The 27902-nt window shown below is 41.6% G+C and overlaps 1 protein-coding gene across 1 annotated transcript; it reads right to left on the reverse strand.

The window, feature by feature from the left end:
* Positions 1-93: 93 nt before the first annotated feature.
* Positions 94-27896, reverse strand: PCCB (propionyl-CoA carboxylase subunit beta). The gene is made up of 15 exons (XM_035334017.1): positions 27772-27896; positions 26027-26146; positions 23701-23769; positions 21809-21865; positions 18274-18387; positions 15955-16065; positions 14620-14728; positions 13559-13679; positions 9741-9822; positions 7561-7684; positions 6500-6607; positions 2959-3059; positions 1695-1793; positions 1395-1488; positions 94-367 (listed from the first exon to the last, which is right to left on the reverse strand). The coding sequence occupies exons 2-15, from the start codon at positions 26078-26080 to the stop codon at positions 246-248; spliced, it is 1365 nt and encodes a 454-aa protein (XP_035189908.1). The 5' UTR covers positions 26081-26146; positions 27772-27896; the 3' UTR covers positions 94-245.
* Between the last annotated feature and the right edge of the window lie 6 nt (positions 27897-27902).

Raw genomic sequence — 27902 nt, forward strand, 5'->3', positions numbered from 1 at the left:
TAGTAACAGCTTGTCTGCAGCGGGCATTGCAGGTTGTGTTGATTATTAACCTACAAAAAATGGTTTACAAAGATGAACCAGTAAGATCCCAAATTAAATGAGATACATACTATGATTTATTGATAATCATTAGCAAAAATCAAAGTAAAATGCTTCTATTGCAAAGTAGAAAGCCCCATAAACATAAAGTATTTGTATTCGGAATACTGCCATGTCTCCCAGCATGGCCAAGTCCCTCCTTACACTCACAATGGGATATTAGCATGTTTCTTCCAGGGACTGGACTGTGTTTTACTAGCCAGCACATCAAGGTCACGGCAGATGCGTGTACGGGTGGTTGAAGGCTGGATGATATCATCAACAAACCCTGTAAAAACAAAAAAACAGCCAACCATGAAGACATGGCCTGTCAACCTTCTATATTTAGGCTGTGATGTAAATTTTCAAAATCAAAGTAGTATTTGAATAAACAGTTCACAAGTTACAAATTAACTTAAGAATTTAAAAATAGCCTAAAGAGGAGATACTCCAAGTTACAAAATTAGAAGCAGTTGTTTGTTTGTTAAAAGAAAAAGTTAGCAAGCCAAAAAATTTTAGGGGGAGGGGGCTTTACTAAGTACCGCACCTGTTATTGCAGAGTTTCAGGCATACCATCTCCACGAATCTACTATTAATTAGTCTGACTTAAAGGTTCAGAATTGCTGATTAGAAGAAGAATCCCTTAATTTTGCACATGCAGCAGTCTATTTTTTTCTGGCTCAAACAGCAGCAATAGCCTACTACAAAACCAGAGGGAGCAATGCTGTAGGTAACAGTTGTGGTGGAAAAGAGCTTGGATTGAGACTTCCCAGCTCTGTGGCGCTATTTACAGGAATTAAATGTAGTACAAAAACAATAGAGTAAACCAGCATAACTGGAAACATGTAGAGCTGACTACAGAGTCTACAGAACTGCCTTCCAGAGCACAGTTAATGCTTTGAAGCTAGAAGTAAAAATCCTTTTAAAAGAAAACCAAGAAAAATCACCCCAAGGTGTCCTGGACTTCATCACTGAACTGGATTGTGACCCCTTCTTAAGGCCATTGATCTGCATCTACAACCATCAAGTAAATTGTCAAAGCATCTGTAATTTTTAAGTAACAGTCTTGCATTTCATGGTGCCTACAAAATTGAAAGTAAGCTTTTCAGTGCAGTCCCTATATCTCACCAGTTTCTTCCCATAAGAAGTCTTTCGGATGTGTTTTTGGTCTAGATGTGGTTTTCCTTCTCATGCACAAGTTATGGTATGTCTTGCCTAAATAACTTACTAGCAAAAAGTTTACTCAGTAGCTACAAATTTATCTACATGCAGCGTCAAACTCAAAACAAGGGACACAATGTGTGAGATAACGATACCTCTCATGGCTGCAGGAAAGGGGTTTGCAAATTTTTCCACATATTCTGCCTCTGCATCTGTCTCTTTTCCTCTGAAAATGATCTGGACAGCCCCCTAGAAAGATAAAGTTTACAGGTAAGTGACAGTCTTCAGCCCACACAGCGGGAACCTGTCTGCTTTACGAGCTCCCTCCCTGCCCCCCCCAAGCGCACTCAGATAAGTTGCTTCAGAGAAGACAGTCTTCATCCGGTGAAGCTGCCACTGTAAAGCCTGCAATGCCTGCTGCACAGCAGCGTGAGAGTCAGCCTGCATTTATTCACCTTGGCACCCATCACTGCCACCTCTGCCGTAGGCCAGGCATAGTTTGCATCTCCTCTTAAATGCTTTGAACTCATCACATCATAGGCGCCCCCGTAGGCCTGGAACAAAAACCAAGGGATTAATTAACATGAAGGGACCTCACAGAAGCAATAGCTTACTTTCTTCCTGCAACTTTTACCATTCCAAAGACAAGCAAGTGGGGCTAGACTTGTACCTGTAGGAGAGTGTGCAGAGCCTACAGGCGACTATGATTTGGTCCATCAACACACCGGTACAAGGCTCTTGGCTTTCACCACATGTTCAAGACATTTCCACTTCTTTGGCCAAAATCATGAAGAATTGTAAAAACTCCACTGCAACAATCTCCTAAGACTAGACATCACAAAATAGAACCACAAAAGCGCAGGAAAGGGAACTACTGAAATGCAAGGCCATTCCTGGTGGCAGATAAAAGAGGAGTCTGTGCGTATCTGCAGCACTAGGCCTCACCCTGCACGTGCATCCAAACAAACCGGCTGCCCTGCTTCTGGAATCTCCTAGCCAGGGAGCGCAGCACTCAGATCTGCAATGCTCCGCTCTGGTACTGGAAGTGCTCCAGACAGCAATGGTAAACGGATACTGCAGAACTGCAGAGCAAACTGCAGCAGAGTCTGTTTGAAGGCATTCCTAAAAACTACAGTAAGGATGCAAGCTTGGGAAAAAAAAAAAAAAAAAAAAAAGTAATATTCAGAAGGAACAGGGAAGGCAAAGGGATGGAACGCTGAAAAGGGTTTTTTTTTTGCTTTTTGCCATCCTAAGTCTATCAGAAAAAAGCTTGTCAGGAAAATAAATAAATAACAACTAAACAAACAAGCAAAAACAGAACAGGAGGGACAAACCAGCAAGAAAAAAAGTGGAGAGATGTTTAGCTAAGCCTTTAGGAGCATCATGTACCTTATAGAAAAAGACAAAGCCAGAAAATTAAGGGGAGAATAGGAGAAGTATATCAAAGAAAAGAAACCACACAAGCGTTAAGCCTGTGAGGAAAGCAGAAAGACACAATCAGCACTGCTTCTGGAAAAGGAGACTGAAGTTGCAGGAATAGAGCGGTAACAGAATAGGAGAAATGGCCTCTTGTACACTGACAAAGATGGGACAAATGGAGGTATAACAACTACTGAAAGCAAGAGGATAGACATACAAAGCTTCACAAAAGTAAACTTGCTGTTAATGAAAACACAAACTCATTTTATAAACCACCACCATGGCATTATACCAACTTACTTTTCTGGTGATGACAGTAATTTTAGGCACAGTTGCTTCTGCAAAGGCAAACAGTAGTTTTGCACCGTGACGGATGATTCCACCGTACTCCTGAGCTGTACCTACAAAAGACAGAAATATTATTTTTCACACCAGGAAATTCACAAAAAAAGCATATGCAGTTGGGCAAGTTTCATCATCTAACCACTCAGCAAACCTAACAACAACCAGAGCAGTGTTAATATCCAGGAGCAGGTAGTATCGCAGCGATGTTCTCCATAAGATGCTGAGCAGCTCTACAGAACACCTCACCGAAAGAAGCATAAAGTAAGTCTCTGCGTCTAAGGTCACAGAAGTGTAACGTTCACCAGATGGTATTTTCCCAGGAACAAAATTCAGTTACATAATTTTGAAGACTCCAAATGTGATTAGCGGAGAAACATGCAACCTAGATTCACTTCTCCAGAAACCCACACTCTTCCAAAAGCCTTTTTTCTAGACCATATTGAAAGGCAGTTTGGCTACCAGACCAAAGACCTGTGCTAGTCTTCCTTCAAGCAAGCCTAAGGTGATGGACGTTAGAGGACAGAGCATGAAGTCCTCTGTATGCAATCTCACAGCTGGTAGTTCATGAGAATGATCATATGCAGCAAGTAGGAATACAAGTCATACATTTTTAGAGGTTGTCCTACAAAGTTCTGTCACAAGAACAGGCCTAGCTGATAGTGTTAGGATCATGACTTCTCTGAAGATACAGTCAGAGTATTCAGCAGCTGTAGATTTTTATCAAAGCCCAGCTCCAGCAAAGCAATACCTAAAACAACAACAACAACAAACTATCTTTGACCTCTTTGCAAAAAACATATCATAGCAAAGCCAAAATTGATGGTAATGGAATTAACCAGGTTCAAATTCCTACCTGTGAGACCCACAGAGGATGGAAGGCTTGATTATGTTTTTTGTATTTGCCTACACTATTAACTTGCAAAAGGAAATGGTCAAACCAAAAGTCTGACAAGATGAAAAAGCAAAAATGCACAAGATACCAAAAGAAAAATATACAGTGATGAGCAAAAGCTGAGATAATTACATGCAAAAATGAAAATAGGTAAATCCGTGTCAAAACTTGGGTTCAGCGAGAGCCTTAAGGAAAACTGATTGCTTTCTGTTAAAGCAACCCAGGGGTAAAAACAAAACAAAACAAAAAAAAACTTCAAGCTGCACGTGACCCCAGCTTTTGGAGCACCCACCTAACCTTTCAGAAGACTTGTCTCAGTCTCAAGATCTTAGGCTCCTACTTGCAAGAGCAACTCAGACCTTTCTGAGGAAGAAGTTCTTCAGCAATTATTTTCCCTCTTGATGCCAGTGTTCACAAGACCAGATGATTCTGATCCAAGCACCAAAAGCCCCAACTGCAACAGCCAGTTGAGGGAACTCGACCACCACAGGAGGCATAACAAATTGATAAGTAACTCTGGAAAAGCCTTTTACAGAATCCGAAGAAATAACAGAAGAACACTGCATAGATAGCAAGAAAGACAGCTAATTAATTCATCACCAAAAGACTAAGTAACAGCCAGAGGACACTTGGTATTGAAGTGCCTTGCGTACACACAGACCACGCACGTGGAGGTTGTGCCTTAGGTTACCATCTGTCATGATGGTGCCAACAGCTAAGGAACACGTATGGGATGAACCATGGGTGAGGACTGGCACTTGGAAACAGCAATCTCACATACTTCATTTCTAGGATTTCTGAATTTCATACCTCTGTGTATGTAACTCCCCAGTTACTTCCTAGCAGTTCATTCACCTGCTTTTTTTCTCTTTCAGCACCTGAGATTAACCTCTCACAGTAATTTGGGGTCTTTTAATGGAAGGTTTAAAAAATAAAGGATTTTAAATATGTTTTGTGAGATTTTTTTTTAAACTTACTTGGTAGTCTTATTTGGTGGCTTGACTTCAATGCTTCCACTCAAGTGTAATTTGAGTGTCCAATAATGTATGCCTACATTTAAAGATGTTTGTTCTTAACTGCAATTTCACTTTGGGTTCTTGTATTTCCCTCCAGAGCGCTGGACTTGTCAAACCTACAAACACTTCCCAGTGGCAGACATCTGAACAGCCAGGTCTTATCCCTGGAAGCTGTCAGAAAACATCTGAGATGCTGAACCTACACCCAGAAGCTGGCAAATACAAACCCTGCAGTCTAGTCCCAATCTTAGTTTCTAATTCAGACTTAAATCAGTCATACTCAGAGTATGTTAATTTGAACTGAAATTCCTAATGGTAATGTATTAATCTTTCCAAATTCTTTAAAATACAACAGTGTAGAATCACTATAAAACCTCAGATCTTCTTTCTTTAGCTTTCTCTATTTTTTTATCTTCCATTTGTCTACTTTAAGACAGCATTCTATTATGCCATAAAAAGTTCTATTTCTAACTGGCTACATGGAAATAACTTCGTTCTTGGGTTGAGTGTGGCCACACAGGGGCTACTGAAGTGCTAAGGAGAACCAAGTTATTTCTTGATCCAAATAATAGGAGGGTGTGTCTACGGGAGAGAAAGGAAAGGAGGCAAGAACAAAGAAAGTTCTCTTCTGTATTGCCTCATTGTTAAAACATGCAAAATGTACTGTATTAAGATATGAAATTAAATGTTGACTAGTGGCATTGATTGTATTAGTTCAGTACCTCCAGCAACGAGCAGATTTTGAACGCAAAATGCACCTTCAAGGTGCCCTGAACTGACACTCCTAGCACAGCTTTGACCTGCGGCCTCCCTGCCCACAGGAGGATCAGCAGAGCTGCTCTCCCACAGAATCCCACCCGCAGGGCTGGAAGCTGGGTATCGGACTGCTTGCCACTGCATCTGGGGAAGCCCCTGCCTTTGCAGAGCACTCTGGTAATGCTGTCCAGCCTATAGGCACATAAATAAAACAGGTGAGTCTTTTAAAGACTCAGGGACATGGCGTCTCATTATAGCAAAGAACATGAGCGTTACTTCCATGTCATTTATGGCACGGACATCACCTCCAGAGGGCACAGGGGTTTTGTCCTAGACAGGACACCAGCAGCAGCTTTGCAGTTGTGCTGGAATCCCAGCCAGGAAGGCATCTTAACCCTCCTAGACCCATAGGCCTTCACCTCACCCTCAGCCCTGGCCAAGCGGTCGTCCCAGTGTCTGTAACCCGCCTGCTAACCAGCTCGGCACTAACTTGCTGTATGAACTGCCCTCTCTTCAGTGAAGCCTTGCAGAGCTTTGTCATCTTAAAACACACTTGCAGAAATATTACTGGCTTATTTAAGCAATCATTTTTTTTTCTGGAATATAACCTGCATATCACATCCTCTTGTGATGACTGGTTTACTTACAATACAGAGATTTTATGTTTGTTTTCTTTCCCCAAACAGTAGCATTTCAAAATCTGTCTTATTTAAGGTCCAGTATAATAAACAATCTTCTTAGGGAGTTATTAAAACAGTTTTTTTCTTTACACTGCCACCTTCTCCTACTTCCCCTGCCCCAAAACTAACTGAGATAAAATGACAAGCCATACCTGGCAAAAATCCAGGAACATCCACAAAAGTAATCAAAGGTATGTTGAAAGCATCACAGAAACGAACAAAGCGGGCTCCTTTCACAGAAGAATTTATGTCTAAGCAGCCTAAAGTTAAGAAAACAGGGTAAGGTGTTAATGATCTGCTAATGGCAGTAATTCAAGGCAACATCGAATTCACACTGTATTTTAGCTGTACTGTCTTGAAAAGAAAAAAACCTTATCTATAGCTAATGTAGAGATTATCATGAATTTTGCTGTCTCAGCACTAAGCTTTAAGTACGAGTTACATTCTACAAGCAGTCATTTCATTTTTCTGAAATATAACCTACAATTTCAATATCCTTTGGCAATGACCATTGTGCATAGAGAGCTCCTGTCCCAGCAAGTCTCAGGTTAAATTATATTCTTGGAATTTACAAAAACTCTGTTGTTATAATTTTATCTGTATCGATTTTTTTTCCAGGTCATTCACTGGAACTATGCAAAAAAAACTTTCGCAAAAAAAAAAAATTCTCTCCCTAGTTAAAAAGGGAAGGGTGATCTTAGCTACAGGTGTTTGTACCTTTATATCTAAATTACTCGAGATTGAGCCCCACACTTGTATGTCTGAAACCTTTGTGTTTTCAGAAGACCTACGCTACAGAAGAGCTTTAGGTATTAAATGCTGTGGAACTTACCTATGAAGTTTCCATATTATGCTTAATCCAATTAATTACAGGCTGCTGCCAAGTCAGTGGTGGTCTTCTACCCACCCTGTTTATGTGCTGCTACCACCTCTCTTGTGCTAGATACAGCAAGCGTTTTGTTACGTTTTGTTGATTCAATAAAGAATTGTGTGGGGTTTTTTTCAGGCGGTTTTACAGCTCTCAGCAAGCAAGTCACAAAAATGCATGACAAGATTCAAGACAAAGAAAGTGGTAGAAAAACATGGTATGATTGAGTGGCAGACAGTACAAGCCATAACCAGTTAATTTCATGGCCAGACAGCAAGTGTACAAAAAAGACAAAACACAGTTCATTAAGAAGTTTCACATCAGCCTTCTACGGCTGTCTCCAACCTGATGCTACTTTGGGTTGGTTGCCCACGATCCCAACAGTTCTTCCATTCATCCTGGCAAATCCGACAACAATGTTTCTGGCATAGGAAGGCATGATCTCAAAGAATTCCCTTTCGTCGACAATCTGCAGGAGAGTTAGGGAGAGCCCTCAGGATGACATAAGTATGTTCATTTCTCTACACAGGCAAACACAACATCAGCTGTTAGTATCAGAAATCTTAAAATTTCAGAATTCACAGAAAAAAAAAAATGGAGAAGAGAGAAAAATTTTTTTGTCATCTTTGTAGGAAGCGTCTAGTTCTGCATTTATTATCAAAATTGCCACTTAAGCATTCCTTCAGAGAAAATCATCTTTATGACATTTCCTCTGTAGTAAGCCTGTTTTCCTAGCTTATAACAAATAAAAATCTCAAACCGGATGCTAAGAACTTCTTTCTCACAAGGCAATTGCTGGCAAACTGCTCTTTTAGAATATCAGTTTCCAGTGATAAAAAGCAAATAGTATTTCTTGACCTCAGGAATTTTCCATTGTATGTATTTAATACCTACTCTATTTCTTTGCAAGTTCAGAGTGCTTTATTAATAATCGAGACCAACACAAGATGCTCTGCTGCAGCTGATGAGCTGTGCACATCTCTGAGGTCACTGATGTTGTGTATGATAGAGGGGAACGGAGAAACACTTTTATCTGCAGCACAGGAAATAAACGAGCTACGTCAAACACCCTAACTGCAAACACAAATCCTTGGTTGCTGCACGTCTCTCTGAGGTTGAAGTTCCAGTGTGTGCTCTGCAAAGTGACATCCACTGGTGTGGAAAGCAGCATCAAAATTCACGTTCTAAAAAAGATCATAATTATACATGGAGCAGTGGCGACACCTATACACGGCTGCCAAGTGTTTTCTACTATAACTCCTTGTTTTCAACTATTTATGACAACTTCACCTATACGTACTGCAGTTTGACAGTCCTTCCAGAGAATGAGGCAAATGAAAAGGTGCAAAAAATTTATTCCTTAATGTATTATTAATGCTTTATTTCCTTTCTTAATACTTCTGAGAGTCCGTAGGTGTTTTTTTTTTCACTAATTCACCTAAGAATGTTCTAAATCTCACCTTTTCACTTGGAACAGATAGTACTGAAATTCAGAATGGAAGAAACTACACATTAAAAACATATCTTGAGCTTTCCTTTTTCCACTAAAATTAAGCTAAGGGCAGCCAGTTGCAAATTGAAAAGTGTTCGCTGAGTAAGGGTGTGGAGAGAGACAATCAACTAAAATAGCAAAAGGGAAAAATCCTACAAACCTGAACTCTCCCCAGCCACCATATACAAGCTGCCTGTGAACCTGAGGTATTCCATCACCGCAGAACCCCAGGTCACCTGCCATTCAGCATCTGACTGGTAGAAGTACCAGATGGAAATTTTAATATTCAAAATTCAGACTCCCCAGGTGCAAACCTTACAGACCTGTTCTCTGCATAGTTGTTGGCAATGTAGTAAGTTGTTACAACTGTAAAAAATGAATTGCTCACTTTGGCAAGCAAATTACCAACATAGCTTATGCTTCTTTCATGGAGTCTCCGTTATTTATATATTACAATACTGGTTTTTAGTTTAAAAATAAAAATAAAAAGTTTCTTTCCCTACCACCCTCCCAGGAGATCTGCCTCACTCAGTGAAACATTGATGCTAGAGTTTGCAAACTTCTGACTGCTTGACTTAGAATTAACAAAATATTCTTGTATTTTGTGTATGTAAGTGACTCAGAATAATTGGTAACTTGTAGCCCTTTGAACGTCCTCTGTGTAGTTTATTACCTTTAATGAAAAAAAGTGATAAAATTCAAGACAGCATTAATAACAAGGGGAGGTTCAACTCCACATGGAAAACTGAGTTATAGCATCTTTTATCTGTACAGTTATGCATGCAGCGTGCGGAGATATATCCTGAAAAGAAACACTGAGATTCCTTTCATCTGCTAAAATCTTGTTTCTGCAGCTTTTGTTGTCCCTTCATGCATGGCCACTACACAGGAGAAAAATAAGTAACTTATAAAGACTAAAAAATAGATCTTAAGTGGCAGCATTATTAGCTTCTTTCCTTTATTTACATCTATATATACCCAGGATGTAAGATCTTTGTACTTTTCTCAGCAGTGCTCAGACTCACAGACTTACAGCGTGTATGATATCCAGCATGTCGTAGGCTTTGGTAGATTCAGTTGGGACAATTGTGTCCAGCTCAGGAACCAAACGGTCACTGCAGAAAATAAGGATAAAAGCAACAATATTTACAGATCAGGCGAACACCAAGAAAAGAACTCAGGCAAACAATTCCAACTCTCTGAAACTTCATGGGAGCTGCTACTCGAACATGGGGAAGGAGACAGCGCTCGCTGCAGCCCCTTGTGCCGCCGGCCACTGAGGGGCTGATTTGCTGCTCTGAGCTCTTTGGGGAGGAAAAAGTCTAACCGACCTCTTCCTGAAGGAGACATCTCTTTCGCTGGTACCTCTGCCCATGAGCTCACCCCCGGACATATCCTTTCTCCTCTCTGACCAGAGGAGCCACTATTGCCCGTGCTGAGTGTCAAAGGGCAGACTGCAGGGGCATGGGAGACAGGTCCGGCAGCGCTTGGGGAAACTCAGCCACAGGAAAACATTGGGCACAAGCCCAAGTGTAAACCAGAGGCAGCACAGCCTGCTTTCCCAGGGGTTACAGCTGGAGGCTTCTCCTGACAAGGCTTCTCCTGACAAGGTTTCCTTGTCATGTACCTGGACCTGCTGTGCATAGCAAATTTAGTAGCCGCACATTTACCACTCTGATTCTTTCCCTGCCCATGCTGCACGATTGTCATTTGTCACTCAACCACAGGAAGCGTTTCCATACTTACCTCCCCTGCACCAACCAAGCAGAGAATGGTGGGAGGGGAAAGCACGTCCATTCACAGCTTCAGTGTGATGGTTGGGGCTGCAGGAGCCTTACCATTATTTGCGTTATCTCAACAACGGTGCCCTTCAGCTGGAGCTTCACATCTAACAAAATTGTGCCACCCTGTTGTGCCACTGTTAGCAGCTCACACTATCAGCTACCTCTGTCTTCAATTCTCTTAGTTTTTTTAAGGACTTCACAAGTGTTTGCATTCACTGGGTCTCTGGGCTAATTCACAGTTCCAAGGGGTGTCAATTTTGATGAGTCATGTCTGAAAAGGCTTCCAGGAATATTATATTTGTATTATTCCTTACAAAAATACTCTTCTCTATCTGTTATAAATTGTGTTTCTGCAAAGTTTTTCTTGAATCACTATTTTAACGATGTCATGATTCATACATTTAAAACAATCCAACCCAAGGCTCTACGCATCCAAATTAACACTGAAGTAAATGATCTGCAGTTTGTCAAAAGCAGGCAAAAAGTAGCAACATCAGTCCCCCAGCTGTCTCTGTGCTCACATGCAGGGACTGCAGGCACAGCTCCATGCCGAGAGTAACACAATGAATCTTACAGCCATGTTTCTAATTCATTTCCACAATTAAGAGCATTGCATGCAAGTATTTTCATAAAATGTTACAATGAAAACTTTATCAGCCAGAAGTGACCAATTTTAGGATACTGAACCCCAAGCTACAATGAGTCTAAAACTTTTGCTTTCCCGTGAAGTAGGTACAAATGTGTTTTAAATTCTGTCCATTACCTATGGATTATATTCTCAGGTATCTCAAGGGATGAGGAAAATGGAAAAGAGAAATTATTGCTCCCATAAATTAACAGAGATAGAGAGGGAAATTATAATGGCAGTAAAATGAACATCCATTGGCAAAATGAAGACATTACCCATAATATCACAGGAGAAAAAAAAATGTCACAGATAAGGGACATCTGGAGCTTTCTAGTAGCGTCACTGGACACAAAAGGCTGAGAACTGTGTTTAAGATCTCATTTATCAGGAAAGATTTGCTCCTCATCTTCAAAGCAGTCATCTGAAGACCGAGAGCGTGAGCAAACTGTCACCCAGATCAATACTGGTTTTATTACACAGAACTGTGAAACTGCACTGGGTTACCAGCAGCCAGTAAGTACCTCCTCCAGAGAGCGTATGCACACTTCAGGCTTTCAAGGAAATAGAACTTGCTTACAGTCAGAAACACCAGAAGTTAAATCACTCCACACAGTGTAGAACTAGACATTCTTCAAAGCTGGCAGCCATAAGCACCATAGGAGTCCTCTAACTTTTTACAGAATCCAAGCCACTGACATTAGAAACAAAACACTAACCAGCAGGAGTTTCAGGAAACAAACCTGACATTTTTCAACACCACAAAGAACCTTATTGGAGGGGGAAGAAAAACCAAAAGAGGGAGAGTGCTTCTAGACTTAACAGTGAAGATGCCAGTATTTAACATTTCATTTATACTATTAGTGGCAATTCTTCCTGGCATAGAAATGGAGCAAGGAGAATGAAATTACTCTAGTGGAATGGGTTTTGACTGAAGGATCAACCACAATTCAAAGCAAAAGGAGTCCACTCAGATGTCAGCGTGCTCAGGTGAAATATTACCAATAATAAAATGATTAAGAAAACAAAACCGGAGAAATATTGGAGATGCTGCTAATACAAACAAGTAAATTTACCAAGCAGATCTGTCTTCACATGTATAAAGACAACTAAATTGAACTTCTCAATACAAATTACTGAGTATTTATTATACTGTGATCCTCTAATAATATATCTGGTGCTACATAAAAGATGGTCTCAATTAAGAACTAATCTCTCAATTAGTAGCTACAGGGTAACTGTAGCTTCTCACAAGAAAATAAACTGCCCATCATAAGATGCAATGATTAAAAAATGGACTGTTGCTTCCATAATAAAATTCAAACATCACAGTCAAGTCTAGAGAATCTAAATATCCCAGTACAATGTGTTGAATGCTTAGAAAAAGTGCTTACCTCAGAGATAATCCCCCAAATTTACCAAGCAATACAAGAAATTTGCTCTGGTTTGTCATTATCAAGACAGAACAGTCTTCCAGTTTAATACACTCTTAAAGATCAACTTCCTAGAAAATTTAAGGACATGTAACCGACTGATTTGTCTGACCATTCCCTAAACAGCAACTGGCAAATTTATTTATCTTAACAGTGAACAATGTATTTCAGATGCCAGAACAGTGATCTGTGAAACTGATCTGAAAAATCTCCCCAAATTGTTTCAAAGACATTGCAAAGAACAGCGAGCACAAAGAGAGGATAACAGTCCCAACTCCCATCTTCGAATCTACACGACGACAAACACCACACACACCTAAAACCAAAAGGAAGAACAAGTGTAGGAGCAGGAAAGTGTGGTAATCTTTCAGAGGTTGCCTCCAGAAAGGGCTGAACAGGGGGTGCAGCCGGCTCAGGTTAAAAGCCGTTTACTCCACTAACATTCTGTCTTTACTTCTACGAGCAAGGTTGCCTACGGAAGCAGTCCCATGCTGGCTCTCTCTGTCTTGGAAAAATTCTCTGATTAAAATCCTAAAGCCCTTCCTTCACTGTCAACTACGTAATGGGCCTGATAGACAGCAACCTAACACAAAAAAACTTCTAGCCTCCTTTACCTCTGTTGCTACCCCACCTCTAACCTTAACGAACCAAACTTACCCAACAGACACATTACTGACAAAGCAGGGCAAGATCCCCATTTCTGTGCACTGTGCAACCTTCTGCCTCACTGTGCTCGTTTGAAGGACTGTGAATCTGGACACAGATTACTTTTCCCCATGTCCTGTATAGAGCCTGCCTAACTCTGCTTTCAGAAAATAAAAAATTAAATCTAACAACGAGCACATACGTATATACACATGCACAATGAAACACCTGCCGTATTCTCACACTACAGCACAGAAGTATCAGTGCCCGGGCACAACACACTCATTTCTTTACACTCCTTGTGCCAGAGAAGCCATGAAATTCAGTGGTCAGAGACCACAGATCTCAGCCAGTCTCCTCTTACCTGGGGTCGTGGCATTCACAGACTGGAGCAGGGTCGCGGTTGCTAAGAGGTAAATAATTAAAGAACTCTCGGAGATTAAGTAAAGCATCTATATCATTCTCAAAGGCCCTGTGTGCGACTCCTGGAAAGAAGCAAGTATTGTAATTATTTTGCAATGTTTAATTTTCAAGTATGTATCCATAAAGATACAAAGAACTAACAGCAAGATTTTTTAAACCTGGTCTATTAACAATTGGAATTTCAAGCAATCAAATCTGACCAGCTAAAAATGCCTAGAAAACACGTGGCTGTATTAGCCTTTTTCCATAGTGGGTCTGGATTGGTGCTTTTACATTTAAAATAACGGGAACTGGTTTATCAGCTGTCACAGACCTAGCAGGATCCCAGCCTCCTGGAGTCCAATCCAGGCTGCGGTGCTGGACTCGAGCTTTGAGCTGCACACTCTTGTGTAAAGGCTGGATCCAAGGGGGGTGGGCATGCACACGCACGTGTGCGCGCATGGTTTTGTTTCATCAGCAGCACAGTTCACACAGAATTTGAGATTCCAAATGAGCTTCAAGAAGATTTATGAGTCACCAAGTCTCCCCAGGGATTTTTTTATTTTATTTTAATAGAGCTTCATCTCACAATGGCACTTGGTTTTCAGTTGGGAAGTTCAACCAATCACACTACTCGGCAAACAGGGGATCGTTCACAATCTTTTCAACCTAAGCAAAATTCTGCAAGCAAAGAACCCACCACCCTGAACCTGCCTTGGTGGCTCTGCCCTCCTAAAACCTTTTCACTTCTGGAATCTTCTGGATTTGCTACTTTCTCCTCAAAATCCCAGAACTCTCCCACACTCCCACTTTTCCTATTTTGTCTTCCATTACCACAAGGGACTGGTAAGAGAGCCCTACACGCAGTAAGATCATGAGTCTAAGTAGAGCTTTATCCCTTAGACTCAAGTGACGCCCATGACTACAAAGATCTGTATTAGGTAATCAGCTGTCAAGCCAGAACAGCTATGTCGTTTACTCTGAGGAACAGTTAGTACATGAAGTAAACTATCCAGGTCTCACCAGACACAGCTGTGTGCGTCTTCGCACCCCCAAGCTGCTCTTGCGTGACATCTTCATTGGTAACAGACTTAACTACATCTGGGCCAGTGATGAAAAGATAGGACGTATCCTAGGGGAGGGAATAAAGCAAAAACAGTCAGTAAATGCTAGACCCAAGCTGAAAAAGCACCTAAGGAAAAGTGACAGTCTCTAGAGACTTTCCCCAAAATAAGAAAATTTAACATAGGGAAGAAATTCCTAAAAAATCCCTATTGTATTATACTACAAATCCACAGAAAATTCAGTTATCTGCAGGTTACTTGGGAAAGTTATTCTTGACTTTCCATGAAGAATAAAACTGAATCTAATTTAATCTAACCTAGCCTCAATATGGAGACATACTTTGCCATTTCTATACACCTTTTATTTTCAATTTCTGTACTATTCTCTCTGCATACATTATCTGTTTATGCAGAAAAATAATTTAAGACAAAAATGAATTGTTATGTAAAGACAACAGCACGTGCTGCTATTTCCTATGACAAACGAGGGAAGACTTGTTAGCTCTGAAATACACTTGAAGCAAGACAGATGGAAGAACTTTTTGCTGAGTATCCATTAAACTTTAAATTGAATAGGAAAGAATAATTGTGGTTCTACCAGTCAAAGTACTAGCATGAAATGCCTAAAAAATACAAGGGGATTAAATGCTTGTCTCACCCCACCTATAAACACTGACTTTGGATGTTATAAAACTCAATAAAAATTCTTCTGAAGCTCTTCACAGGCATTACTCTTTTTCCAAAAATCACTTAAGACAGCCTTATTCAATATTCCTGTCTGTGCTTTGAGCAGTAACTGTCACAACCTACCTGCAATCAATACCTGCCAGGAGCACAACATACCACAACAGTTTATCAGAAGTATGTGTTCAAAACCAGGTCACACGCTTGCCATGCTACCTGATCGTATGGAATTGGCAACCTTGGCATTCCAGACGATTTGGTAATATATTAAGTACTCTTCCTTTAAATGTGTTAGACTAACTTTCTTTAAAACTGAAACTTAAAACAGAAACTATGCAGTTTTGTTGTTGTTGTTTTTAAATTAGCATCTTGAACAAAGTGATTTTTAACAAAAGAAATTAATCATCTCTACCTCTAACCTATGTGCAAAATAATGGAACAGACTATTCCGGTCCTGCTGACAATGACATTAATGATATTCCTGCAGCAAATTCCAAGCCTTTACTGTTCCAAAGCAGGAGACCCTCACCAACCAAATGCCTGATGCACAATCAGTCTGACTGTGACTGATCAATGCAACGAGCAGCAAGTCAGGACACCGCACCCTTACCTTCACCATGAATGTGAAATCAGTCAAAGCAGGTGAATACACAGCTCCGCCAGCACAAGGACCCATAATGAGGGAAATCTGAGGAACTACCCCAGAGCACAGAACATTTCTCTGCAATAGAAAAAAAACAGACATCTAGTTTTTACACCCCCCCAAAACAAGTATCTGTATCTTTAAATCTGCTCAGAGATTCTGCAAGAATTCACAATCACAAACAGGAGAAGACAGCTGGCTTTATTTACTGGGAGACAAATAGCTGGACAGAATGCCTTGATGCAAATAAAAGCAAGATAATTGTTTCTACTGTTTTGCTTCTTTCTGTTCTTGAGCACAAATGTACAAACTATCAGCAGGCAAGAGAAGGTCACCACGCCATACAAACTCTATTGTTTTAGTCACTATCTTAATCTCCCACATGCTTGCACTAAATCCTCTATACCTGATCAAAATGATGACAAAAGTAAATTAAGTGTATTTATCTTCCAAAAGCGAACTGCAACCTGGTTTATCTCCCTTAATTGGGCAGAAGGGGCCATTGCACCCATACTGAGAACAAATCCATTACACAATACTGCAAGGAAATGTCCTAAGCAAGGAATTCACTTGTCATGTTTTCCAAGCTGCAATAGTTCTCCAGCCTGGAGAACTAAAACCAAAGGGACAGCCTTCTGCTACTTGCAGTTATGCCGAAGGGTTCTTATACAGAGGACTGAGTCAGAATCTTCAAAGACCCATTCTTTGAGAAGCAAGGGGTTCAAGTCAAAGCAAGAGAAATTTCAACTAAATAAAAGAAAAAAAAATAATTAAAAAAAAAAAATCTATGAGGATGGTTTAGCACTGGAACACAGGCCCAGCAAGGCTGTCGAATCTCCATCCCTAGAGATACTCATAACATGACAGGACAAGATCAAGCAACCTGGTTTACCTTTAAAGTTGACCCTGCTATGAACCTCCAGATGTCCCTTCTGACCTGAATTATTCTCTAATTCTACTCTAAAGTGGTAAAGCTGATAGTTGGCCATGGTCAGCCATTAATCAAAGAAACAGAAAAACAAGAGAAAAAATAATTTTGAAAAATACCATTGCCCCAGACATACCACATGGTTGTAAAAAAGAAAGAACTGGAAACAGGATGAACTTTGTCCTTTCGGTCAGTGCTACAAAAATCAGATGGCATTGACTCACTCAGCTGCCATTATGTTAAAAAGCAAAAACAAAAGCCAAAAACACACATGCGAAACTAAAGTAAAAATAAAACTTCCATTAAGATGACTGATGATGATTCTCAGGATCTATCTGTCACTTGTTTTCAAAACAATTCTAAAAAGTGTTTGTGATTATTACTTCTACCATTTGCAGTAAATGACGTTTCTCATGCCTACTAAAGCACATCATGTTTGTGTTATGTTCACTTACTTTAAAACTAAGTGTTTTGGTAGGCATAAAAAATAACGCCATTTCAGTGGAAAGAAGTCTTTAGACTGAAAAAAAACAGTAGAAACATAAAACTTTCACCAGCCTAATCAGTCCTGGATGTCCTCAAATGGTAAGATTAATGAGTTCCATTGTACTGCAAACTGTTAATTGCATAAAAACCTCTGATTTGCATTTTTTTTCTTCCCTCATTGATCTACCATCTTAATAAAAACAAGCACTTGGTGCTTCTGATCTGATCTTCATTATCTTCAAGCGCGTAGTGTTTGATTTAGTCTATGTCCCCCTTTCTGCAGCAGAAAACTCACCAATTATCAGCCCTACTGAAAGCAAATCTTCTCTGAGAAATTCTTGACATGTCTGTATCTCAGACAGGACACAGGGACAACTAGCGGTGGATCACAACCATCAGTCACTTAACAAAACACACTCTGGACTAGAGCATGCCCACTTGTCTCTGACAAACACATCAACATTTTGCGAGAAATTACAGCCCAACACATGCAATTTGTACTCAGCATGAATCACAAAATTAAATAGTTGTTTGGGCTTCTCTTCCAATTAAGGAAATTGCCTGTTCTTCTGACAAAGCTCACTATCTAGTGAAACTCCTACAGAGCTTTTAATCAGCTCACAGTATTGGACAAGGTTTAGTATTACTACTGTTTAACAGATGGGTAAATGGAACTAAGAAGTAAAGTAATTTGACCAAAGCCAGAACCAAGAGGACAGCCTGTGTCTCGCAAACTGCTTTATCCACCGGGTAACACTGGTTGAAATACAATGATAGTATCCTAAAAGTTTACCTACAAACACCAACTTAAAAACAGGCTTTGTCCTTCTTTGTGGATAGCAAGCCTTCTGGTCATCCAGCAGGCTACTTACCAAAAATATATCTGCATAGCCAGCCAGTGACTCCACTCCCTCCTGGATACGGGCTCCTCCTGAGTCATTCAACCCAATCACAGGCGCGCCAACCAGGGCAGCTTGATCCATGACCTGGATATGAATACAAAATCCTCGTTATTTACCAAGGTAAGCTAAAACTCCAAAGCAGCCCCCACCTTCCTCGTCAAAGTGTACATTCCCTAGAAAAAAATCCACCTAACAGAATTTGAACTGCTTGTGTAGCGCTTAGCTTCTTCTCCTTTTCTTGTGTTAATTATCAGAGTTTCTAACTGCTTACAGACACACCATGCATTGGCTCATTCAGACTGTAGGCACATTTAATCCCTCGTGTCCCTCAATATTTATCTGCCTTACTAGCTCTGCATCTCTGTACTGCATCACCCAAAGCCTGTGCTAAGTGACACTCTCACAGAGGTTTGGACCAGAAAGGGCCAATCTACCTCTGTTCATGAGAAGTCTCAATTGCACCTAAACCATTCCCTTGTGTACTCTTAAATGTTTACTGCAGTGGTGACCATGTAATCTCCCTAAGCAGTATATCTAACACTTGACTTGTTCTTCACAGAATCATCTAGGTTGGAAGAAACCTCCAAGATCACCGAGTCCAACCTCTGACCTAACACTACCAAGTCCTCCACTAAACCATATCCCTAAGCTCTACATTTAAACATCTTTTAAAGACCTCGTTACAAGTTCTTTGAGAAGACTAAATTTTTGAAATTTAGAACCATTACTTCTTTCTCAAAATACAGTAGACAGGGAGATAAATTAATTCACTCTGTCATTTACAAATGCCTCTGCCTTCATAAACACCCAAGTACCTCAATCTCCCCTCAGTCTTCATACTTCCCATCATGTTCCTAGACTAAGCAACATCAATTCAATCACACTGTCCTTTCTACAACCTATTCTCTAGCCCTCTGATCATTTTGGTAACTTGCCTCAAGATCATACACAATACCGCAGCAGAGTCTTGAGTGGGAAGATTGAATTCCTTACATGTTATTTAAAATATCCTTGCTTATTAGATCCCAGCAAAACATCTGCCATTTTCAAAACATTACAGTATTGGCATATTACATTAAAATCTGCTTCAACTCCTAAATATTTTTTCTGTAAAACTACACATGGTCAATCAATCTCCATTTTGGTGTAATAAGTTGCTTTCTCCTGCCCTTTCAATCACTGTTACTCAATTATATCTTATTTCAGACTATCTTTAACTTTTTAAGATTTAAAGGTCAGTCCCGTCTTTCAGAGGTCTTGCAGCATCCTCGTTGGATTTTATATTGCCTAGAAACACAGTGAGCATACTCAGGCACGTTCAACTCCGTGGCATCCCAGCAGTACCACAATTCCAACCAGAACACGAATCAGAAATAACTGTCTCAAGTGTCTGCAAGTAAGAAACAGCGCCAGTTGAGAGCTAACAAAGTAAACCAGGGTTCTTCAAGCTTTGTGCCTGGGTGCCCATTTAAAAGTTGGAACATCGCTGTGGCAGCCATGGGGAATGACTTTCCAGTTTAAATACAATCCCACGTTTAAAAACCATCTGTGCGGGTTGCAAGCAGAGGTGCTGTGAGCCACGAGTGGCCTTGTTTGCTTAGAGGAATGTTAACCATGGAGTTATCTAAGGTCTTATTAGAAATCAGTTGATGTTTATTGCATCTTCCCACAAGGCCTGTTAACCTACCAGGTCAGGTAAGTGAACCAAGTTCACTGACACTTTTTACTGTTTTCCAAGGACTTACCAATTGGATTAATTACTTATTTCAAGGTGTTTCCACCTAAATTCCTAAAATTAAAACCTAAAATAAAGCACACATCAGTATGCACATTTGGACTACTGAAAATATGCTTGAGAATAGACTTTTTTTTTTTTGTCCTGCCAGTTTTTATGGGGAACATTTCAGACTTCACTCTCAAAAACACTTATTTTTCTTCATCTCAAGGACTCAACAATTGTCTTGAAACTTGACATCATAGGTGCACATTAAACAAATAGGTTCTGAAGCGTTCTCCACCACAAGTGGAACACACATTACCCTGAAGAGCCACACTAAATCCCTATTGCTTCAGGGAAACCACAGGCATTTAATGGGGTCTGAAAGACCATAAGGCTCTTCTGCAAAAGGAGTAGGCAATCTGCAGCCCAGACGTACCTCCCTGTGCTGCAAGATGCCGAATAGCCCTGCCTCTCTGTAACTCCAGGCACAAAGCCCATGGCAGATGATCACCACCAAAGCAGCAGATCTCCAGAAAAATCCTACTGAGTAAGAGCAACTTCACCCCCACATTCTGTGACGTTTTACTTGCCTCAAGCAACTGATAAGGTTTGCAGGAGCCAAGATTGTCTCCCAGAACTGATTTCTGCTTCCTCCAATCCAGCCCAGTAAGAGCTAAAAGAAACGTGACAGACAGCACACACCCAGTCTTCTCTGAGCTCTCTGCTGCCCAAGCTGCAGCCTCACAGACTGAGCAATTCATGCACCCAGACCCTTCAAACTTTAGAGCCTACCAATGAGACTGATGCCAACTGAATGCAGTAACAGCTAGAAAGACTCATTTGTTTTCTAGTTCTGCTACCAATACTCTCCCTGCTTCTTTAGAAAATGGAGGTTAAAAAAAAAAAAAAAAAAAAAACAGGAAGCATCTCATCATTCCAGTACCAGCACTTCCCTCCTGTCACAAAGAGACACTGCAAAGCTCCAGTGTAATAGGATAACACAAATGTCTTTCCCAATATCAATACCTGGTAAAGCCAAGTATTTATTATCCAGCCCAAAGTCTTTGTGTCTTCTAGTTTTATACCCCTCACTGCTTAAGGGTGCATGCTAAGAAGTAGTAATTCCAGCAGGAAAAAAGGCCTTGTGCTCAATACCTTGATTCCAATTGCACAGCAAGAAAAATTCTGGAATTTTCCCCCAGCCCATGCCACTGAACACCCATGCGTGAAAGAGCTGTTGTCTTCCACAGCCCTGGGATTCAAACACCAGTTTTTCCAGTGAGACAAGCAGGCAAACAAGAATAGCCACAAGTGCCTGATAACAGAAGCTCTGAGTATCAAGGTGACCTCTAAGTTGTAAAACTGTTTGTCTTCAGATTCTTTACTTGTTACATTTGCTCTTTATAAATATTACATTTCACATAGCACTGTTTGTAGCAAGAAGTTTCTTCCAAGTCATTTCATTTCTCCAGTAGACAATGGCTACTTAATCATACTTCGCAAGTCTCTTATCTTTTGTACCACAGCAGAAAATCAACTTAAATAAAGTGTATATTATTTAGGAAAGCCCTCATAGTTGAAAAGCTTCCAAAGGGTACCTCTCTGCTCACCTGTGCTGTCACATCTTAACAAACCAAAGGAGACAGGCATTTTCAGATTGCCAGGGACATATGCCATAGCCCACTAAGTCAGTCACAAATCATCTTCTCCAGTTGTTAGCACAACAGATCAGGAAAAGGGACACTGACAATCTTTTTGTTGTTGTTTTTTAGTGGGAAATATTACCTTGCAGATCTTCTGGGCATGAGCTCCAGATAGACTACCTCCAAATACAGTAAAATCCTGAAAGCAAAACAAATTCTGAGATTAGGGAAAGAATCATTTCAATAAGCAGATGAATGAATCCCAGTAACTGACCCTGATATAAAATGTGGCAAGTAAACAGAATAATCCTGCAATGTTCTACATTTGGTGAGCTGCTCCACGGCAATCTGACTCCCTACAGCAGCCTGCAGATCACTCTTGTTCAATCCAAGTCTTCTTTACACGTAAAAAGATCTTTTATACAAATTTGCCAGTGAATTCTACGTTAAAATCACAAACTTGCTATATCTCACTTTTATTATTCTTCAAGCAAACACTCTACAAATATATGTTCCTCCTTCATGGAGGAACTTACACTGGAGTAGACTGGAGTAAGCCTGAGAAAATTCACGTTAAGGAGGATCCTGCTGCGAGGGGCAGCGGTAAGATAAATCCGCAAACAGGCAGAAATCCAGAACTGAAAACATGCTGTCGCTCTATACTATACTCATGAGTTATGCTCCAAGAGTTTACTGCTCTTGCATGGGTGCTGCAGTGACTGTGTCAGACAACACTGAGTGTTGGTGCTACCTCTCGGCCTGGGCAGATTTTGAACAAACAACGGGAGGCCTGGGGACTAATCCAGAAGGGAAAAGAGATATTGACACCTACTGGCACCAACAGAGCCCAGGGTCAACATCTGGTGAGTTTCACTGATGCATTCCCACTGAGTCAAAGAAACTCTAAAAACTGTGTTGACAGAGAACACCATGACTAGCAGTTGAACCAAAAAGGAAGTGACATCTCAGGCAGCAGCTGAATTTGGAGAGGAACGTGGTCTCTTTATTATTATTTTTTTTAATGAGGGCACACATTAAATTATTTTCATATAAAAACTGACATTTACTCTTGTTCTTTGAAAAAGGCCTCAGTTCAGCATCTATCTTATGTTCAGGCCCTGGTGTCAAAAGTGTCTTTCCCTGGAAGGGCTGCATACGAGAAACAAAACAGGCAGTGTGCACACCTCGCTCCAAGGTCACAGAGCAACAACCATTAGTGGCTATGGTGGCGATTTGAACCACGGCTACTTCACTGCCCAGAACAGAGGGACAGATAGGTATCAATGAATTACAAGAAAGCTCTTCTTTCACCGTGCTAAGACTTAACTAAAAGAAATCTCCATCGATGGTATTCCCTCTGAAACATTTTTAATACAAAAAGTACAAGTAATCTCCCTCTTTGACTAATCAGAGTTCAAACCTGAAAAAAACTGTTCAAGGTTGCTCGGGTACCCTCTACCATGAATGCAACTCATTGCAGTTCCAGCTGACACCTCTGGCAGGCAGCCCCAGCTCCGCAGCTTCAGACGGGATGGTGGCTCCCAGAGCTCCCAGTAAGGTGCCTGCTGACACTTGTGTGACTCCAGGAGCCCAGCCACGCACAGCCAGCTGCAGCGACACAGTCCAAGTTCTCACGTGCTTCCAGCACACCTGTGCTCGCTGGTTCCTCCATTAATTCACTCCTTGCGTTTCGGGGGGCTCCTCCAGTCTCTCAGCATATCAACACCCCATGGTATCACACTGAAGCAGTAACAGTTTCTTACTTCAGAACATTCTCTGAATGGCTCCACATTTGCTTCATCTCAACTTTGTCCACGACCTCATCTCTTGCCAAAAAATGTTTTTAGAACAGCTTTTTATTTTGCCTTTTCTTGTCTGAAAGTGCCCTGCTTCTTCCCACAGGACGTTGTATTTATCTCATGTTTATTGGCAGAAGGTAAACAGGTATATTACTGCATGGTCACGGTGAAATGTTGTGCGCTTATTTCAAAAGATAAGTTCACACAGTTTAAAAAATAAGAAGCAGAAACATACCTGACTGAAAACATAAGCCAGTCTCCCATTAATCCGTCCACGGCCAGTCACCACACTGTCTCCAGGGTACTACATTAGAAATGAAGAAAATTAATTTAAAATAAGAATTTAAAAAATCAGAGCAGCAATGACGTCCATTAATGAAAAACACATTAATCCGTATTGACTACTAGGTCAGGGCAAAGACCAGCGTTCTCAAAGCACTGGGCTTTCATGCTTGCAGTGGGGGCTCCACAACAACTTGCCCCAGCTCTGACAAGGAAGAGCGGAGGTAATGCCATGTATTAGTTGCGTACGCATGTAAAGATTTGTGAATTTTGCAATTTCCACACAAATTTCAGTACATCTGGAGTTAAGACAAACCGTGCCCTAAGAGATAGGATGTACCTTTTATTAAAACCAGCTGATGATTTTGAAAGAAGAGACACTGTGCATGAACCTTTCTTGAGGTCATAAATATAGTTAGTTGGTGAAAACACTTAAGCTGGACCTGTCCTATTTTTAAGTCTGTAAATATGGGAAGAACAAGGAATTGGAAGAGGAAATACAGCCTGTGAATCTTAAACATCTCCTTTTATATATATATAGATGTCTTTCCAAACAACAGCAGAAAATGAACTTTACTGCTCTGCCATAAGGGAATTCCAGGCATTTCAATGCTTTTTGCTGTTTGTGGAAAAAGCGTATCGTGTAGGGTCCACTCAAAGGCCCATTTATACATGAGGCAATCTGTTCTCAGGAAGGTCACACCTCGTGTGCTTTTCTCAAGCTGTCACACCTTGTGGGCTTTTCTCAAGCTGCGTGGACAGCACTGCTACCAGTTCATGGTTTTCGGCATGCAGAAAAGCAGAAAACACACCTCCAGTTCCAGCCATCGTATCTCAAAGATGACTTCTAACAGCCCAGGCAGCCCATAGAGTGTCCTAGAAGTGAGTGCAATCCTCACACTACCTTCAGAAACTTCCAAAAACCCAGAGAAATTCAATGCTAAACTAATATTCCAGTTCACTGCCCACCAATTAGGTCATCTGTCGTGAAACACAATCTGTAGCTCACTGAAAGGTGAATTCTGAAGGACATGGAAAGTATTAACCCTGATGTCACCCTCGGGATGCTGCTCCTCATCTCTTCAGAAACAGCACACCTTGTTATCGGCACTGGGGGATGCAGAGTTTAAGACTGTGATGAAAGGTAGCACAGGAGTTCATTCAATTTGCTGGGGAACAGTAAGAAAAAAAAAAAAAAAAAAAGGTGTTTGCTCCTGCACTCAACCAGAGCAGAGTACATCTAGCATGACGCCCCTCCCCGCACTGCGTCCCACCAGCAAGCTGGCTACTAGAAATGAGAACAAGTCCTTCACTTCTGCCAGTTTCCCATGCCCCACCTGCTCATGGTGGAAGCCTGCTGATCCCTCTCCCGCCCACGGCATGCAGCTGCAACTTGAAGGACTACAGAATGATCAATGGCTGAAATAGCACATAAACAGAAGCTGGAGCCACTGTATGCAGCACGGGGCAGCGACACACATGGAGCAGCTTCTCACCTCATCCCAAAACAGTACAACCCAAAGGAAGGAGGGCCTTTTGCTACAGGAGGACTCACGCTGAACAGGCTCATCTGCACTAGCTGCCTACACATCCCAGCATGTTTGTCAGCCACTTCTGTATTACACTGCAACACAATACTTTTCCCATGTAGTGATTTGTCAGGCATCGATGTTACTGTGAGAGACTCTGGGGAACCACAGATTGTTCCTCTATATGACAAACCTCATGTACTATGTTGGTTCAGGATACAGGGCCACATATCAAGAACTGCGTAAGCGAAGCAGATTGCAGCTTGCTGACAGACCAGTATAACTGCTTGAACTTCCAGACATATCAGATTATAAGGCCCTAAAGGGTTTTATGACTCTGTAGTTTGGCAAGCATAAATATAGATCTGAATTATTATTTCATTCTATAACTCTAATGATACCTGAAGAGAAGCAGAAGTATCTACCTGTACATGCGTTTTATATCTGACTTGACCAACAAAGTTGTAACCACAAAGCACTCCTCTACTACTTAAAATACAAATCTAAGACAATATCCAAGGAGATATTTGAACCAAACAGGTCATCTTCTAGAAAAGTTATCACCTTTAAACAATAGAAAATAAACCATATAAACTGTTAAAAGGAAATTACAAGTGACAAAAGGACATTTGCAAACCCCTTCCAAACCCAAAACAGTATGATAAACTGTGTGTGAACAGAAGAGTCTATTTTCAACCACTTGGCTGGCTAAACAGCAAAGGACAAAAGAGTTATACGAAATCAAAATACCTTATTCTTACTAGAGTCCATCCCAAAGTCAGAACATCTGTGTTCCACAAACATGTCATATTCATCAAAACTGTCAGGGTCCAGCAACAGAAGAATTCGTTCTCTTGCTGTCAGCTTTCCCTGAAATGAAGCAAGCAACAATTAATGCAGCCATCAGGTGGATCTGGCTCTGTTTGCTGGCCATCAGTGGACATAGTTTAATGAAGCAGTCCCTCACTTGATCTATATTGGCCCCGCTAAGCAACTGTGCGCCCCTAAGCTGGAAATAAGTGATTATCCTCCGTAAAAACAAAGATAATGCAAGCCAGGCTTTGAAAAGAAGGCTGGCTATTGGAGCAGCACTGCCACAAGATAAAGGAAACCATCTCAGAGTCTTTTCAATAAGATATAATAGCATCACAGCTATTTTTGCTTACATATTTGAATGATATTAAGGCCTTTGTTCTACTCCTAAACATGGAGCCCTTCCACAGCTAAACCAGCCTTTACCAACAGTTCAGGGCCCTCAATGATATTTGACTGTGCCAAGCAAAAAGAAAAAGGAAATGTAACAGCCTGCAGGGATTTTCTGACAAGTTCCTTTGATTCTTTTTCTGTTGGACACCAGCACAGACAAAAGTACAGCAACGGCCAAGAACCTAATTAACTAACAAGATATGCATGGCCCTTTCTCAGTACTAATGATGCCAAGCAGTAATAAATGATCAAAAGGTTCTTTTTGTAAACTTCAGCTTCCAAACAAATTTATTTCCAAGTCAGGTAAGCAACAGAGGTCAGGGCTTGCTACAAAGCATGAGCTGTGCACCCAGACTGCCTTCTTTCTGGGGACTCTGCCTCAGCACGACATTCAAACAGGAAGGCTCCCCTACAGAACTACTGACCCGTGGGTTAAAAAGTTCACGAAGCAAACAAATGCAGGACAGACTAACGTGAGCTGTATGTTTAATCTGTATAAAACATGGGATATGATGTTTGAGGCCCCTCGATGAGCAGAAATGCTTGTATATTAGTACGTCAGTGTCCTGAACTAACTCAGCAAACCTTGAACTCTTTTCAGATGCCGTATATCTCCAGGAGGGAAAATGCTGACAGGCAGAGTGACTATCCACAAAGTCCTCACGCGAGTGGCTACTGCTGCCTCCGTGCTGGTACCAGGCCATCCGAGTACCCCTGGGGCCTTGCTGGGAACAAAAACGACATCCCAGCAAGAAATGATGCACAGAAACAGGGAAATGATGTTGGCACCCTCCATGGCATTGCCTAAATGTTGAGAAGAGACTAAAAATTCAATTGTCATCGTCCTTCCCATCTGCCTTTTCCTCTGTCCTGTTTCCATTCCAACAGCTCCGCGCTCTCATCTCTCAGATCCGTGAAAGGTGCAGCCGTGGGGCACGCTGTCCCTGCCAACCCAGGTGGGTGTCAGCCAGCCTGGGACCTAACCTCACCCCACAGACCCACGCCGCCACTTGTGCGCGTTGTGCACTCGCCCGAGTGCTCCGCAGCCGGTCGTGGTGGTGCAGCCGACAGAAATTCCCCATTTTTTCACGCCGAGCAACAGGTACCGCAGCTTACAGGCCACTCCGGCCAAGTTCCCCCGCAGGACAGCTCCTGCCACACAAACGAGAACCCGCCCGCGGCGGGGCGAGGGCGCTCGGGGCCGGAGGCCGCCTGACCGGGCCGGGCCGCCCCCCGCCGCCTGGTGCCGCCCCGAGACGGGATGGCCCCGCCACGGCCCCGCTCCTCACCCGCTTGTGCTGCGCCTCGATGCGGCCGGTGCCACCGCCTAGCAGCGCGGCGCGGCGCTTCTCCTCGATGCGCTGCGGCACGGCGGGCGGGCGGCCCCCCGAGGCGGCCCCGCGGCCCCCCGGAGCGGCCC

Source organism: Oxyura jamaicensis, chromosome 9 (genome assembly GCF_011077185.1).
Source record: "Oxyura jamaicensis isolate SHBP4307 breed ruddy duck chromosome 9, BPBGC_Ojam_1.0, whole genome shotgun sequence".
Taxonomy (NCBI): Eukaryota; Metazoa; Chordata; class Aves; order Anseriformes; family Anatidae; genus Oxyura; species Oxyura jamaicensis.